A 16,707-nucleotide genomic window follows, 5' to 3' on the forward strand; every position below is an offset into this window, starting at 1 on the left:
CTACCCAGCAAGCATTTCCCAAAGTAAGAGGCAGTAAGTCCCAAAGCGAGAGAGGACTTTAAGAACAAGATTCCATGGTTAAATGTTAGGCAACCCTTAGCAAATCACAGTGCACACAAGCTTATTCAAGGCCCTGGGGAATTCCTTGTTCAAGAAACTTATTTAATCCAGCAAATGTATTTGACCTTATTGAAACGTTTTTCTGCAGTGCACCTGTCAGATCCCAAGGAACAGCCTATCTCAGAAGTTGGGTTTGGCTCCCTTCTTCTCTCACCCATAAGTGGTTCTTTATTCTCTCTCCAGTTCCTCCCATGTCTCACCTCTCATGGGTAACTTTGAAAGGAAGTTAGGAAAATTACTTCTGTTTTCACCTCAAATTTATCAGATTCTATTAATTTACCCATTTCCTGCCCCCCCTATAAATGCTGTGAAAAAGGATAAGCTTCCTGCCTAAAGCTGAGAAGAACATTAGCTGCCTATAAGTAGCTATTTAGATCCCTGCAGACAGTAATCAGCAGATCAAGACAGGTGTGGTTCTTAGCATGATTTAGTGGGTGTCCTGCAAGTATAGATTGTGTTTATTAGGACCTGTTGCCTGATTTCAGTAGTCCCTGCCTGATTTCCTTTACTTTCATATGGTAGGTATTGGTGTCTTTTTTATTATACTGCAACATTGCAAAATAAGAGATTAGGCTGTTGAAAGTGTATACCCTTAGGTTCATGATGTGATATCGCAGATCCAGGGCCTTGAGAGGATAACCCTCTACTTTCCCCACGTATGAGTATCTCGCAAAGGATGTGCTTCTTGTGGCTGAAGGAAATGTACCAGTGAGTCCTTGCCGCCGACGTTAGTTGTTGGTTAAAATTTGAGCAAGTCACTGACTTGACTAGCTCACAGTCATTAGAGAGGTGAAATCTTTCAACAGTTGGCAGTGATAAGAAAAGACAGAGCTGATGTTTGTGAAAGGAACAGGCAAGAAAACAGCGCAGCCCATAAACTCCAGGAACTCACCTTTGTGCTCCTTGGGGATTATCTCCTCCTGGCTAAAACCAAACCTCCAAAGTTGTTTAGCTTAAAATAGGGTATCCAAGGCAGAGTATGTATCTGAGATGAGTCTATCCTGTGCCTCCTACTTTTTAATTTTTATATTATTTGTATTTTTTTCCAAATTTACCCCTTTCTGTATTAAACTGTTAGAAAGTTGGCTAATGGTTCCTTTCCCTAAATTATGTTTTTCTTAAATTGGGATTTAAACGATTGCCCCTCAGATTCCTCTTTGGGGATGCAGGAGTTGTTTTTACAATCAGATACAGGCAGTAAAGCACCTTTGCTTCTAGTGTTTTATGCATTGAAGACAGGAAATACTTGTGTTTTGGAGGTTTTCCCTTAGGGAAAAAAAGATGATTAGTTTTAGTTATGTTCCTTTTAAAAATAGTTTAGTTTGGAATAATTTTAGATTTATAGGAAAGTTGCAAAGATAATAGAGTTGCCATGGACCTTTGCCCAGCTTCCCTGTTGTAAGCATCTTACATTACCAGGGCACCTTTGTCAAAACTAAGAAACTAACACTGGCACAGGGCTGTTACCTAACTCCAGACTTGATTTGGATTTCACCACTTTTTCTACTTATGTACATTTTCTGTTCCAGGATGCAATCCAGGCAGCCCCAGTGCATCGAGTTGTCCTGTCTCCTCAGCTTCTCTGTTCTATGACAGTTTCTTAGTCTTTCCTTGATTCTCACGATCTTGACAGTTTTGAGAAGTACTTGTCAGGTGTCCTATAGAATGTCCCCCGTTGTGGGTATGACTCATGTTTTTGTCGTGATTAAATTGGAGTTATCCTTTTGTAAGAGGGAGAAAGAAGAGTTTGTATAGAAAGAATAGCTTGTGTCATTAAATGCTATCTTTTATATTATGTTTGGCGTAAGTCAGTATTTTTTTGTAGACTGTTGAACAGAACAAACTTGAGAGAGAATTTTTAGGAAAACAGTGCATTGGCCAAAAGAGTTCCTTGTCTTGATCATTCTTAAAATACATGAACACATCAGTGGCCCTAAGAAGCCATTCATAGAGCAAACCCAATGAACTTTTACACCAACTTGCCCAAATTTTATAACCTGCCACAGAGCTACTGTCCGCCAGAATTCGCATTGGGAAACCCTCACCTAAAGGATGGTCAAGTTGAGTTGAGCTCCTCAGTGTTCACACTCAGTACCACATGACGACCGTGGGAAATCTGCCTGATGGTGGTGGGAAGCCGAGTCCATCTTTAGGGCCTGTCCCAGAAAAGCTGTAGGCTCACGAGTCGTCTTTCCCCTGTGCAGCCAAGAGCCGGGCCATTGCCATTCCTGTGGACCTGGACAGCCAAGTCAACAATCTCTTTCTGAAGTCTCACAACATTGTGCAGAAAACAGCCATGAACTGGCGGCTGTCGGCCCGCAATGCTGCTCGCAGAGACTCTGTTCTGGCAGCTTCCAGAGACTACCGGAATATCATTGAGAGATTGCAGGTAATGCCTGGTGCTGAGAGGAGTAGTGCTTACCCTGGCCGATGGTGGTTTGCACTCGCAGCCGTGCTTCCTGGAGCCAGAGAGTGTCCAGCTTGGCCGTGGGGAGATGTCAGTGTGTGTCGCGGATGAACAGTCAAATGCTACAGTGTACGTAGGATCGGAGAACGAGGCTAGTTGGGAATAGGAAAGCTCCTGACAACAGCATGGTCTTTAAAGGTTATTAATAGATTTATAGATTTCTCTGTGAAGAATGGGGACTCTGCTTTTACTAGGAAACAATGTTTCAATATTACAAGATGCTTAGAATAAGGGAATAAAGTCCTCATTCCTTCCATCGTGCTGGGGTACTTAGCCTTGAATTAGGAAGTACACAGGTATCGTGATACTGAGAAAAGAGTTTTATATTACAGTGGGCCAAATGAAAACAAAAGTGTTATTCATGCTGGGGTACTTAGCCTTGAATTAGGAAGTACACAGGTGTCGTGATACTGAGAAAAGAGTTTTATATTACAGTGGGCCAAATGAAAACAAAAGTGTTATTCAGTTCTGGCTAGATTATACTCTTTTCTACTCAGTACATACCAGGAGATCTACTCTGTTCAAGGGGACAGTAGCAAGTATTAGATAGAAGTTAAACACTGAGACATACATATTAACACGAATATCTTTTTTTTAGCAAGCACTTCAGGTGACTCTCGGATCCTGGACATGAGCATAGCACAGTGGTTAAGAGTCTCAGGCAGTGCCTGGGTTCAAATCCTGCCTCTGCTGTGTAGAAATGGTGTAACCTTGGGAACGTTACTTTATTTCTCTGTGCGTCAGTTTCCCAATTTGTAAAAGAGGATAATAGTAACACCTACCTCATGGGGTTGATGTGTGGATTAAATGTTGATAACACGTCCCAGTTATTCATGTCCTGTGGAACAAATCACAGCAACAGTTACTTTATTCTCTTTTACTGTCCTGTGGATTGACTGAGCTCAGCAAGGTGCTTCTTGCTTGGGGTGTCTGGTGAGATTGCAGTCTGCTGGTGGCTGTGGTTGGACTCACCCTGCAACCTTGCCCGCACACATGTTTGGCAGTTGATGCTGGTTGTCAGCAGGGACCTTAGCTGGAGTTACTGACTGACGTATCTATCTACATGTTGTAACCTCCCCATGTGGCCTGAGCTTCCTCACATCGTGGTCCCAGGATGAGCATCTTGAGAGAGAGACAAGTGAAAGCTGCCTTGCCTTCATGATCTAGCTTCAGAAGTCACATAGCATCACTTCTGTTGTACTGTGTTGGTCAGAGCAGTCTCAAAGGTCCACTCAAATTCAAAGGAAGGGAATATAGACCACTGTTCAATGGGAAGGAATATAGACCACCACTCAAGGGGAGGGAATGTAGACCACCATTCAATGGGAGGGATGTCAGCGTCACATTGTAGGAAGAATGTGAGAGATAGGATATATTGTGATGGCCATCTTTGAAAAATACAATACACATTAAGCACATAGGACAGTTCTGGAATGTAGTGAGTGCTCCATTAAGAGCTGCTGTTATCATTGTTACCACTATTGCTTTTACTGCTGTGAGTATAATACTAATCACTGACATTAGGTGAAGTAACCGAGTCTCTGTGAGGTTACACAACTTACCTAAGGACAAATTAGTTCAAGTTTTAGAAGGGAGACAGATATTAATTAGCTGACCACACAGAAAACATGGAATGGCAAGAGGGATGAATGTTGTAGAGGAGAAGTGAGTAGTGCTTGAAAAACTCTGATAAGGAACCTAATTTTGCCTGGAACTAGGGGTCAAGGAAGACTTTGCTGAAGAAGTAACATTTGAACCAAGATCAGAAGGAGCAGTAGGATGTAAAGAATGGGAGAGAGGGTAATAGCCTGTGCAGAGACCATTACACAGAAAAGAATATGGTGCATTCAAAGGCCACAGAAAGGTTAGTGTGGCTGCAGCCCAGGGAGCTGGGCAGGTTGGCAGGGCTTCCCGGGTCAAGGTAAGAATTTCAGGCTTTATCATAACAGAACCACACAATAGCAACTTGGTTCCTAATGGAGTGCTTCCTGACCCCACTGCGCTTTTAGAAAGGGGAATGATATTATAGACTCATTACTCTGTGAACACACAGTATTTTCTTGCCTGTTCAAACTGAATATGTTACCTGCAAACACACCAGTTTCTTGTACTCTTCTTAGATTTATCATGCATGTTCTTGGGGAATGAAATATAATATGTAAGTAGGTGATGCCTGTTATAAATACTTGGCCAATGGCTTAAGGGATCCTCGTTATTCAATTATTTAGTGCCTGAGTCCCTGTAATTATGACATTGCTGTCTTAATATAAGAACATTCACTCGCAAACTGACCACTATAATTAATCCCCATTTAGACATCTTCTCCCTTAACACTGGTGTCTTTCCCTTCCCATTACTTCACCGTCTTTGCTGGTCTCTTCCTGATTGCCGAATGGTATATATTTGACAATGCAGTGAAAATCAATTGCCATGTAAAGCTCCAGCTTTGCAAAAGATGCAGGATTTCATGAAGTACATGAATGTGATGTTAAAGAAATACTTCAATACCATGCAAATGCTGTAGACAAAGATTTGCCAGTTAGGACCAGTAACTATTGAAAATGGTATATATTTGACAATGCAGTGAAAATCAATTGCCATGTAAAGCTCCAGCTTTGCAAAAGATGTAGGATTTCATGAAGTACATGAATGTGATGTTAAAGAACTACTTCAATACCATGCAAATGCTGTAGACAAAGATTTGCCAGTTAGGACCAGTAACTATTGAAGAAGAAGAAATTGACAGGGTACTTCTAAAGGGGAAATTATTGAGGAAATTGATGAGACCCTCAGAGAATTTTGCAAAAATGACTCTGTTGTGGATTGTGCTGTGATTGGTCATTAGAAATTATTGGGATGTTGCAAGGTACTATCTTACAATGTAGTTGGGAACAGTGCTCCCCAAAAGAAATAATTTGATTCATTCATGTATTCTTTATGCATCCTAAACATTTTTTGAGTGATTATAGTTATCACCCATATTTTGTTAAAAATAGGATAAAATTATCTTCATGTCGTTTAGTTGTAGTCTCTGGACAAGAGATCAATTCTTTCTTGACCCCATTGGGTCCCCAGTAGAGGTGAATGCTTTTCCTATGCATATGTCCTTGGTTAAGGAGGCCCTCCTGTATTATCCAATGTGCTGTGTTCTGCCCCTGACCTAGACAGCATGCCTCTTGTAAGTTTCTAAGTCACCAAGCCATAGAGCAGGATTTGGCATCTTTTGAAGATAATTTCTCATCTGTTTTCTATCATTTGCCTTTAAATGGTGTTTGTTGTGTTAGTTTTGCTGCTCTTTCAACTTCTCTCTGTTTTCCTTTCCTACAGCTATGTGTTTTGCATTTGAAGACCATCATGCTATCAGGGTACATGTATTTAGCATGTTGATACAGCATGTTCATTCATTTGTGTTCTCATGTTTATATGACTTTTTATTGTGTGAATAATTCATGCTCATTGAAAATAATTAGACAACACTGAGAAATACTGATATATAGAAGAAATTTAGAATCGCCTGTAATCCCACCACCCAGAGAAAATCAGTAGTGAGGTTTTAATAATATTTCGTGTTGATCCTTTAGATATTGATATCTGTAAAAATAGGATCACAGAGTCCATGCTATTGTTTGACCATTTTTACACTCATATTGTAGACATCTTTCCATGTTGTTAAATGTATGTTTTGCGTTATATTTTCAAATATATGGAATGATCCCTTGAGTAGCATAAGGCCATCTTAAAAGAAGGGGTGGTGGGAATGTTGACTTGTTTTTCCTTTGTTTTCTGCATCAGGGCCTAATGCTTCAGGTAACCACTGGTCAGTGTCTAATCATTTGAGATAAATGCCAGACAGTACTAAAGTTCCTCTAAGCTAGCGTAGCCTGTGCATCAGGTTTTAGGGCAGAAATCAGTGTTCTTACCCTCCTGTAGTCAGCCTCCGCCTGAGCTGTCGACCAAGGCTGTGCTTCCGTTCCAGGACATCGTCTCAGCGCTGGAGGACCGTCTCCGGCCCCTGGTACAGGCAGAGTTATCTGTGCTGGTGGATGTTCTTCACAGACCTGAGCTGCTTTTCCCAGAGAACACAGATGCCAGAAGAAAATGTGAAAGTGGCGGTTTCATTTGCAAGTAAGCGGCCTCTCTCTCTGGGGTGGTCAGTTGCCAGAACCCTGATGACCAGACAAAGCATTTGTTCCTGAAGAAGGAGACGTTGTCCTGGTTTTTAACTTTGATGAATGCAAGGTCATGTGCTAAAGCCCTGTTCTGACCTTCCCAAAGTAAGTTTGTCAATTAAATCCTACTTAACTGACACTGTTTTGTTTTTTCTTTTCTTTGTTTTTTTCTTTTTGGTGAGAATTTTTCATTTTAACTGCATGCTTGTTCATTTGTTTTCCATTCAACAAGTGTTTGCAGAGTATCTACCATGTGCTGTGGTGCAGACATAAAGTCATGAGCCTTCCACCCTCAAAAATCCTGGACCTATCATGACCTCATGATCTTTTCCTAACAATTTTGTAGTTTCTTAATTTATGCCTTGGGGCATAATCTGAAAAAAAACTTTGATTTCCATCCTAAGGTTAGTTGTTTGTTTAGCTCAGGGGTGGGCTCTACCTATAAGTTTCTTACTTTTCTGGGCCCCTCTACAGACAAGACTGTGGATAAGGGAACAGTGTGTGTTTGTCCCAGCCATTGGCCTCATGAGGTTTTCTCGCACTATTGGCGTATTTTAGCCATTTTACTGGCAATCCTCCGTGGATAAATAGCACACTTTCTAAACGAGCAGGTTTGAGTGGACCTCTGTCTAGTTTCGTGTCTCCATATAATCTCTCCATTGTATGGGCCCACTCCTGTCCCAGAGCCTGTTTGCTGTTACCGACCAGCAGGTGGTGCTATCGAGACACGGTTGCTGACTGGCTGTTCGCGCAGTGAATGCCCTGGAGTGTATCACCTGGGAGCCCTCAATAAATATTGTTTATTAACTGACTAGTTACAATAAGTTGCTTGTGACGTGTTTTTAATTTAAAGGTAGTTTCAGGGACATAATCCATGGTTTTCCCCCCATTTAGGTTAATAAAGCACACTAAACAGCTGTTAGAGGAGAATGAGGAGAAACTCTGCATTAAAGTCCTGCAGACCCTCAGGGAAATGATGACCAAAGATAGAGGCTATGGAGAAAAGGTACTGCTTTTTATTTTCATGTTAAAACCATGTCTGACTACTAAATGAAAGTGCGGGTGGGGGGTTCTTTAGAAATCCACCTCAGTTCAGGCATTACTAAGGAGCTAACATTTTTTAAAGCTGTTTATCCTGTCCCTAGCAGTAGCTAGATCGTATGACTGTCTCCTTTAAAAGTCAGATAGACTTAGCTGTCTCCTACGGGCTGATTGCCACATAATCTAATGTTGGAGAAGTACTAGTGACGTGATTTTTCATCCATTTAAATTCCCAGCGAGAAGTTAATCAATGCCTCTTGTGTATCAAAGTATGCATTCCTGAGTTTGGGGTTCCAGTGAAACATACCTACGGATAACGTGATTTTTCATCCATTTAAATTCCCAGCGAGAAGTTAATCAGTGCCTCTTGTGTATCAAAGTATGCATTCCTGAGTTTGGGGTTCCAGTGAAACATACCTACGGTTTACCTGCTTTCTGGTGAGATGTTATCAATCCTTCCAGTACTTCAAGGCACTCCCTGCAGTTCTAACTGGAATTAAGTCAGGGAAACGTCACCATTTCTGATTGACATTGTGGAATGGACCGTTCCCACAACCTGATACTTCTTAGTATGTGCCGTGAGCAAGGACATGCCCAGACCATTCCTCCCACCTTGGGTGTTGGGCAAAGTGGGACAGAAACAGTCCCCCTGTGCCTTCTTCCAGCTCCAGCAAAAAAATCATGGGTATAAGTTGAAACTTCACCAGTTTTCATTTGAAGGTGATAACATTCACTAATTGTCTGCTGGCCATTGTAGCAAAAATTTCTGAATAAATACACTGATATCAGTGACTTATGAAAAATACTCACCACTTCATTTTTTCAGCTCTCGAAGGAAGCCTTGATAATCAAATCACAGCCTGCCTTGTCCAAATGGATGGTGACAGTCAGAGCATTACAAGTATAAAAGTCTTCAGGAATCTTGCTTTCTAACCTAAGTGATAGCGCTCATTAACATTAGAGCAACTTTATGAGTGAGAGTCCTTGGATAAGAAAAAGAAAAGAATAAAGTACGCAGACAGCCAGAGAACTAACCTTTCTCAGGCAAACCAGTTGGCTTTAGCCAATACAATAAATGAGGTATTCTTTGGCCCGGGTGCCGAGGACACCAGGGCGAGTGCTGAGGCTGTTTTCCTCCTCCCATCTCAGTTTTCCTATTAGTCGCCTCTTACGTGGGACTTGTTCCATGACTAACACCTTCCTGGGGATATGCAAAATTCTTCTGCTTCCCTGCCCTGTCCTGAATCTGCACAATGTCAAATCTGATCTGGAGGGGCCTCTGGCACGCCTCACCCAACCCTCCCTCTGCACACGAGGAGGCTGGAGCTGAGAGCTACAGCGACTGCCCAAGGTCACATGGAAAGTACGTAGCAGGATCAAGACTGGAGTCTGGGTTTCTCACATCCCACTGCAGTGTCTTTTCCAGCCTCCCCAGGTGGTGTCCATGGTGTATGGGCCATGTTTTCTTCTCTCTCCTTTTTTTTTTTTTTCCTAAGGTATAATCCTTAAAGATGATGAAACTTAAGTGCCTTTATCTATCTCTACATTTTCATGCAACTTTGGGATTTAGTCAAGGTCACAGATGAAAGAGAAAGTTGAATCATTCTTTAATATCTGGTTCATGTTGGTGTGCTTAGATGGTCTACTTGCCTGAATAAAAAGACCATCAAGAACTGTCACCCATGTTACCAGACAGACTAAAACACAACAGAATCACTGTAAGACTGACTTACACTTTTTAAATGTTATATATACTGAGTAATTTCCCAGAGTATATCTTAAATAACAGTGATTAATATTTATTGACCTCTTATTATATGCCAGCTGCTGTACTAAGCACATCTCCTATCTTATCTGAGATCAGTCACAGAGATAGATATCACTACTGTTATGAACTATTTTACATGAGGAAGAAAACATTAGCTCAGAGAAATTCAAACACTTGCCTAGGGTCACACCGCTAATAACAAAGGAGCCAGGAATTCAAACCCAGACACACAGTCTGATTCCAGAGTCCTAGCTCTTTACCACTGTGTCATAAGTGAACAGATTGACACTATTTGAGTGTTTTGAAGTGAACCTGCAGGTTTAACATTTGTTTCCATTATGATACACAATTATGTAAATGACATGGGGCAGGTAGTGGCCCTAACAGCACTAGATGTAGTGAACTTAAATATCGCCGGTTCAGCTAAGGTCTGATTTTTTTTTTTTTTTTACCCAGTTGAAGACAGTCTCCAATTGATACTTAGTGACTGTACAAATTGTGATTGTCCCATGGTCATCCAAAACCTTTAGTTTTGATCAGGTCCCATATGAAAGAGTTAGATTAGTGAGTAGCAAGTCATTGGTTCACTTGTCTTGGTCCAATGCCCCCAAAAGTGCCCGTCTAAGAATGATCACATATGATGAAATATTTCAGGGCTGGTTGGAGAAGACAGTCATAAAATTAGGTTTTAGTCATGACCACTTTTAACTATAATGACTCGATGTTGCAAAGGGGCAGCAATGCATAGTCTTCTCAGAGAGTGGAAAATATAAATAATGTAAATGATCACTAAAACACATTTTTTGTATGATACTTTTAGTGTCTTTCTATCCTATGGATTCAAAGTTAATAAACTTAAAAATTATATCAGGACTTTGTGTGTGCAATGCCTAGTAAACACTGGTTTTAATCTACAGCTTAAATCGTGTCCTTGTTTTTTTAAAAAATAACCTTCCATAGCTAAATATCTCTAAAATTTAATCAGAATCTCTCTGTAACTCATAGAAAATCTTCAAGCCTCTGCACCCTGCTTGAAAAAGGAGCATAGTTATTTTATGTATTGGCTACTCTGTAGTTTACTGTAGGTTTTTTTATTAAGCTGCTGTTGACTTAAGTTATTAGTCAAAGAGCTCTGGAAAGAAATTCAGAGGCCAGGAACAAATGTAAAAGGGTATCTCAGAATTTATTTAAAATCCATTTTCCCTTCTGAATAGTAGTAGCTGTTTTAGTACTAGAGAGTATTTAACCTCAGGTAATGTCTGGGTTTTCATTTCATACAAATTGTCAGTCCCCTGTTAATTACCAAAGCCACTTTGCCCTAGGTGAATTAAAGGATTAGCATTTCTGGCTATCTGTGTTTCTAACAGGAACTTAAATTTGCAAAATGTACTAAATATTAACGAAGCATAATAAAAATCAGCTGAGGATCAACCCTCTATCCTTAAACAAACATAATTGTGATAATTCTCTTGTGTTTTGTTTTTACATCCCGTGTTACTAATATCACTTGAGTCGGCACTCATCATCCTAGGGGAAATGTTGCTTTCTTTAATCACCAACATTCCCAGCCTTGGGATATGTTGGTCTTATTTCCTGCTGACGTTAAAGCTGGTTCTGTCCAGCCCAACTGCAGTTTGGGCTCCTGACCCCTATGGAATCATAAAATGAATCTATAGAAGGAATTTTCTCCTAAGCTGAGTTCATCCTCCTCTCATCTTTTGCTTTGCTCTTTCCCACCCTCTTCTAAGAAAACATTGGGGAATTTGCCCTCACTCCTGGCTCAGTTCCGTTCTCATGTCTGCAAGCAAGCACAAGGTTCTGTGATACTTAGATAAGTGACCCATGAGGTTTGGTGCCTGGTGTGTGGATAAAGTGTGGCAGCATCCTGCCCATTTTCTTCCAGAGCAAATGCCACTGTGAGCTGTGGCCATGTTCAGAATGCCACAACCACTTAAGAGGGCCACAGCTAACAATGCTTTAAAGTGGAGGAGTCAGCAGTAACAGTACATTTGCGAAGTTTCTAACATGTATTTGGCTTGTATTGCCTTTCCTAACGTTTCCTTCTTTCTCTCCCCCCTTTTTTCTTTTCCAGCTAATTTCCATTGATGAATTGGATAATGCAGAGGTCCTAATTTTGTTGTTTGGTTGTCTTTTTTTTTTTTTTTTAAATGTCCCATGGTACTGTTTCCATGACACTTTTCCCATGAGTGCTGTGACCTGTCCTCAGTGTCTGCTATCTGACTGTGTGGAGTGTGCCTTCTGGAACTGAGTGGAGCCCCTCGTGTCTGTGTTCACATTTCCCATGAGTTTGTTTGCCATTCATCCTCAGAGATCCCATCTGAGTCTAGATGAAGATTTTCTGAACTGTGATAAGATTTCAGTCATTCACTGTCTAGACTCTCAACTGAATTTGTGGTTGACATTGGCCATTAACTTATCTCTAAAACTCAATTTTGGTGTTGACACAGCTTTTCTATCTGTATATAAAGCATCTGATGCAAAAAGATACGATTGCATTGGTATAGTTTGAAAGTAGTAAAAGAAAAACCCCACTACTCTTTTGGTCTATGTGTTGAAAAGTATTGAGTGTGAGGGGTCATATAAAATTTTTCAAAGCGCAGTGTGAATTTCAAACTGCTGTTTGAGACTTTCCAGCTGCAGGCTCACTACAGGATTAGGAATGTCCTATATCCATGGTTTCTCTTTTAGGAAATCTTCCTGTAGATCCAGAAATTGAAATGTCATCCAATAGGTTCTGTACTTAGGTATCAAATTAGTTTCATTTACCCAGAATTATTGTGGAGACTGAGGAGTAGTCATTTTGTTTGGGATTTAAGGCCTCTTAAATATTTTTTGTTTTGTGCATATTTTTCAACATTCCTTGCCATATTTTTAGGCTGCAATATATTCTAGGTAAATGGTACCAGAAAAAATTGATTTGGAGAATTAATGTATATAATCAAGAGGGTATAATTGAGCACATGGTAGTAAAATTTTATTTGACTTTTTGAAATCATTTGTAGTAAAATTTTATTTGACTTTTTGAAATCATTTTTCTGGTCTGCTTTGGATATCTGTTCCAAATAGTTGGTAGGCCAACTAATGCCTTATTTTGAGATAGAGCTACCAACTAGGACATGTTGTTTGCTATAAAGTCTACTCTGATTAATATGCCATAATTTCAGACATACTAAGGAATGGTTCAGATGCACCTAAGGAGGATTTGAATTGCAAATGTAAAACTGAAAGCAACATGGGTGATTCTGTTTGGTCCGGTTGCCTCAGGAATGGCGCTCAGAGAGGTTAAATGACTGGCCTTAGTTCACACAGCTAGAAGAGGAGCTGAACTAGTCCTAGCCTGTAGCTGGCTCGGCTCCTTACTGTTCTACCACAGTAGATTCTGTAAGCACAGACTTTTCCTCATGTTAATCAGATGTGAACAGGTGAGGAGGCTGTGCCTTCTGGGACAATGAGAAGGTGAGAAAAACAAAAGGGGATGCAGCAGCTTAATTAATTGCTTTACCTACAGAGATTTTTGCCATTTCCTGTTTAGCTTTCCCTCTTCCAGGTATTTGTATGCTAGAAAAATATCCTATGCTGAATTTGCATGCTGACACTCCTCAATACTCTTGTTATTACCTAGAGTTGTAAATGCCTTGCTGATTTAAATTTTTCCTCTGAAATATTGAGGTTGATTTTCTGTTTGCTTAAGTACAAGTTAAGTCGGGAAGGGAAAACTTTCCCTAATCGGAGTGTGTGGTGTTATTAATATACTGTTTTGCACCATAGTAATCAGTTGATGTGTTTGCTTGCTCAAGATAGAACTTGGGTCTCCTGGCTGGGAGTTTATTGCTCGCTTATGGAAAGATTCCACAGTTGGAGCAGGTGTGTTTATAATTATACTCTAGGAAATAGAATACTGTCTGTTTATAAAGGAAGAATGTTCTGGCAGCCACTTGGATTCTTTGAAAATTCCCTGAGGAAGCAACTGTGGATCCCTTCTGCGTTGTTACCCTTGGCAACCATCAGAGCCCAGGGACACCAACACCCTGTCCCCAGTCCTTCAGGCTGTTGGATCTGGCCCTATAAGCAGAGATGTCTGATAGGCCTTTATCATTGATGATATTCTGGAAACTGCTATGGCTTCTGTGGTTTCTCCGCCACCAGCCCTCTGCCAGTGTGTGATCCTGAAAACCTGCAGCCCACAGCTGGAATTCTGCAGGAGATTAATAATAGTTTATGCCAGCCCAGGACTGGGGCGAGGCCTCACACCTAACCTGCAAGCCGATGTCCCAGATTCTAACCAGGGTGGGAAATAGCCCCCAAGATAGTATAAGGCCTGTCTGGGACCCATGATCCCCTGATCAAGCAAGGGCTACTACCCTTTGATGATAAAGGCCAGCTGGGCATCTCAGGAGAGATGTGCAGTGAACGACTGAACAAAACACAACGCCTGAGTCCCCGTCAGTGCTCTGAGAGGACAGGGTGAAACGAGGACAGAGTCAGAGACTCCCTGCAAGGAAAGTGCATGGTGTGGGGCCTGCCCAGCCGTCTTCTAGAATCAAATTTCCTTTGAAACCAAGAAGAGGGCTTTTGGTTTTTATTTTTGTTTTTGGCAGATAAAGAGGCAGTCTCTATTGTTACCCCCCAATTTTACCTTTTCCATCAGGGGTTGGGGGACAGATAAGGTGGAGGAGAAAAGGAAACTGTTTGCATCAGCGTCCCCCATCTCCCTGGCACATTAAGTGTGTAGTTTGATGAATTGTTACATCCGTATGCACCACCCAAATCAAGATATCGAATGTTTCCATCACCCCAGAAAGTACCCTCATCTACCCATTCTTGGCTTTAAACAGACACTGGATGATGTTAAAGACGTTTATTTATATGACTAATTTTCAAGTGCCTGTTATATTCCAGGCAAGGTGGTGGGGGATTTGGATACAGTGGTGACCCAAACAGGCACTAGTGTGTGTCATTCTGGAGTTTATAGTTTTGAGGGACAGATGAAAAATGATACATACAAATTCATGTAAAATGACAGCTATCAACCATGAGAAATGTTAGCAAGGAGAAATACATGGGGCATGAGAACATGTACTCTAGGGACTTCTGCCTAAGCAGTGGGAGTCAGGTGACAACAGGTGAGTAGTGATCATGTCGCTTTTCTAAACCATAAAGTGCCATGATTCTGATGAGATACCAAACTTCAGGCAGAGGTGGTGAGCAGAACAGTGGTCCATCTCGTTTTCATATATGGGTCTTTGGAAAGGATTGGTGTGTTTACAAAGTGTGTGCTGTAGCTCAGTGGATGTGTCCATTTCTACGTATTTGAGATATGATCCCCATTGAATCACTGTCACTGGAACCAGGGAACCTCCAGAGCCCCTGGTGTCAGCTAGCAAATTTGCCATCCTGCATTGCACCAAAAAAGCCAGACTGACATTGCCAGTTTTTCAGGCAGCTGCGGCCTGCCTGTGTTGAGTCTCAACTTCTCCCACTTTGAGCTTCCATACAGGCAGAAGATGCCACTGACAGGTTACTGCATAAAACTCGGGGAAAAAAGAAACACAAGAATGATTACATTTCACCTTCAGGGGGCGTTCTCATGACGCCTAACGTAGGGTGGAGATGTCCTACTTTTTTACATTGCTTTGAACTGCTGGGTTGGGCACCTGCCAACATTCAGGCGGCAGTTACATAAGAGCTGCTTTTTTTCCTGGAATTTAGGCTCACTGCTGATGTGTGACCTTCAGCAGTAATTGCCAATAAATGCAGTGGGGCTGTTTACTGTTAGACACTGGCAACCACAGAGCAAGCTCGACTCAGAGTATACAGAAGCTCTTGCAGAGTCTTTGGAGGGTTTTATTTTATTTATTTTTTTTAACGTTGAGATTATTCCATAATGACTGATGTATCATTTATTCATGTCAGAATGCGTTTTTAAAAACATTGCTCTTGAGTTGTGATGAACTTGTTCTATGATATCTAGGTGAGACTACATTGTTGGAACTAATTTTTACTTATTTTTGTTTCTAAAAACAAGTGCTTATACAGTTAGTAAAGGGAATTGTGTCAGCAGATATGAAGATTTCAAATTGTTCGGCTAAAATGCTAAATAACTTCTATTTTAGCTCAAAAGTTTTGAAAGCTTTCTGTTCTCTTCATGTGAATTTTCAAAGGCTGATGGACAGGGCCCAGCAACATACATGCAATCCCATCCACTGTCTGTTTCCCTGCTCTGATGTTATAAGGGGTTGGAGATCGTAAATTCCCTTCCACGCGCTGATAAATAGCTCTGTAATACAGTCATGTTTTTGGACTTGTGTTCAATTTCTCCCAAATTGCTCCATAAAAAAAGTCTCAATTTCAAAAGAAAATTCTAGAAGCTTAGGAGTAGTAGAGGGAGTCCTGATGAGGGCAGTAGAAAACAAAGGCTGTTTACAGGCCGTGCTCTGTACAGGCCTGTAATATACACACCTGAGATAGATGGATGGAAAGATGGATGGCATGGAAGTGGGAGGTTATCAGCAATAGTGACCGTAGGAAGTCTGTAGGCTTCTTTTAATTTAGGAATGACAAAGTATATTTTCCTTCATTTCTAGTAGAAGTTCATCCCTTGATAAAATGTTTGGTACATTATGTGTTGAAAGTGAGTATATCAGTGTCTTATATGTACACAGCCAGTGACTGCTCAAGTACCATAGTGATGATGCCCCGATTAGTGGTCTCATCCAGGAAGGACACTTAGGATTTAGTGACTTGAGATGCACTTTGAATTTCTATTTCAAAGCTATCATTTGGAATCTTTCTTCTATTATGTTAGATTTTGCTGACATTGTCTAAAACTGCTAGGAAGACTTAAGATCAGAGTGGACATGGGGAGGTAACAGGGAGCAATAGTTGGTTTCCACGTTCAAAACTAGGCAACATCAGATCATTGTCAATCACCTGTTCATTTGAGAGATGCCCTGTGATTGGAGGTGTCAGTACCTGAATGTAGTGACTGATCCTGGGACCAAGGAGGGGAAATACAAAACTTGGGAAATTCAGACATGCCCCAAATCTCCAAACATTCTCCGTTAACATGCATTCATTGAGGGCTGTACCTTTCATGTAAAAAAAAAAAAAAAAAAAAAAAA

The 16,707-nt window shown here is 40.9% G+C and overlaps 1 protein-coding gene across 1 annotated transcript in view; it reads left to right on the forward strand.

Annotated features, from left to right (window-relative positions):
• ITPR1 (inositol 1,4,5-trisphosphate receptor, type 1) overlaps nt 1–16,707 on the forward strand; it is a gene marked incomplete at its 5' end in the record, with an annotated part of 156,071 nt that overhangs the window by 20,672 nt on the left and 118,692 nt on the right. The window contains 5 exons of the mRNA XM_008582677.1: nt 1,650–1,704; nt 2,325–2,509; nt 6,564–6,712; nt 7,651–7,762; nt 11,658–11,690. Coding sequence (XP_008580899.1) covers nt 1,650–1,704; nt 2,325–2,509; nt 6,564–6,712; nt 7,651–7,762; nt 11,658–11,690 — 534 coding nt within the window. The remainder of the gene's footprint in view (nt 1–1,649; nt 1,705–2,324; nt 2,510–6,563; nt 6,713–7,650; nt 7,763–11,657; nt 11,691–16,707) is intronic.

Source organism: Galeopterus variegatus, unplaced genomic scaffold (genome assembly GCF_000696425.1).
Source record: "Galeopterus variegatus unplaced genomic scaffold, G_variegatus-3.0.2 Scaffold2692, whole genome shotgun sequence".
NCBI classification, from domain to species: Eukaryota; Metazoa; Chordata; class Mammalia; order Dermoptera; family Cynocephalidae; genus Galeopterus; species Galeopterus variegatus.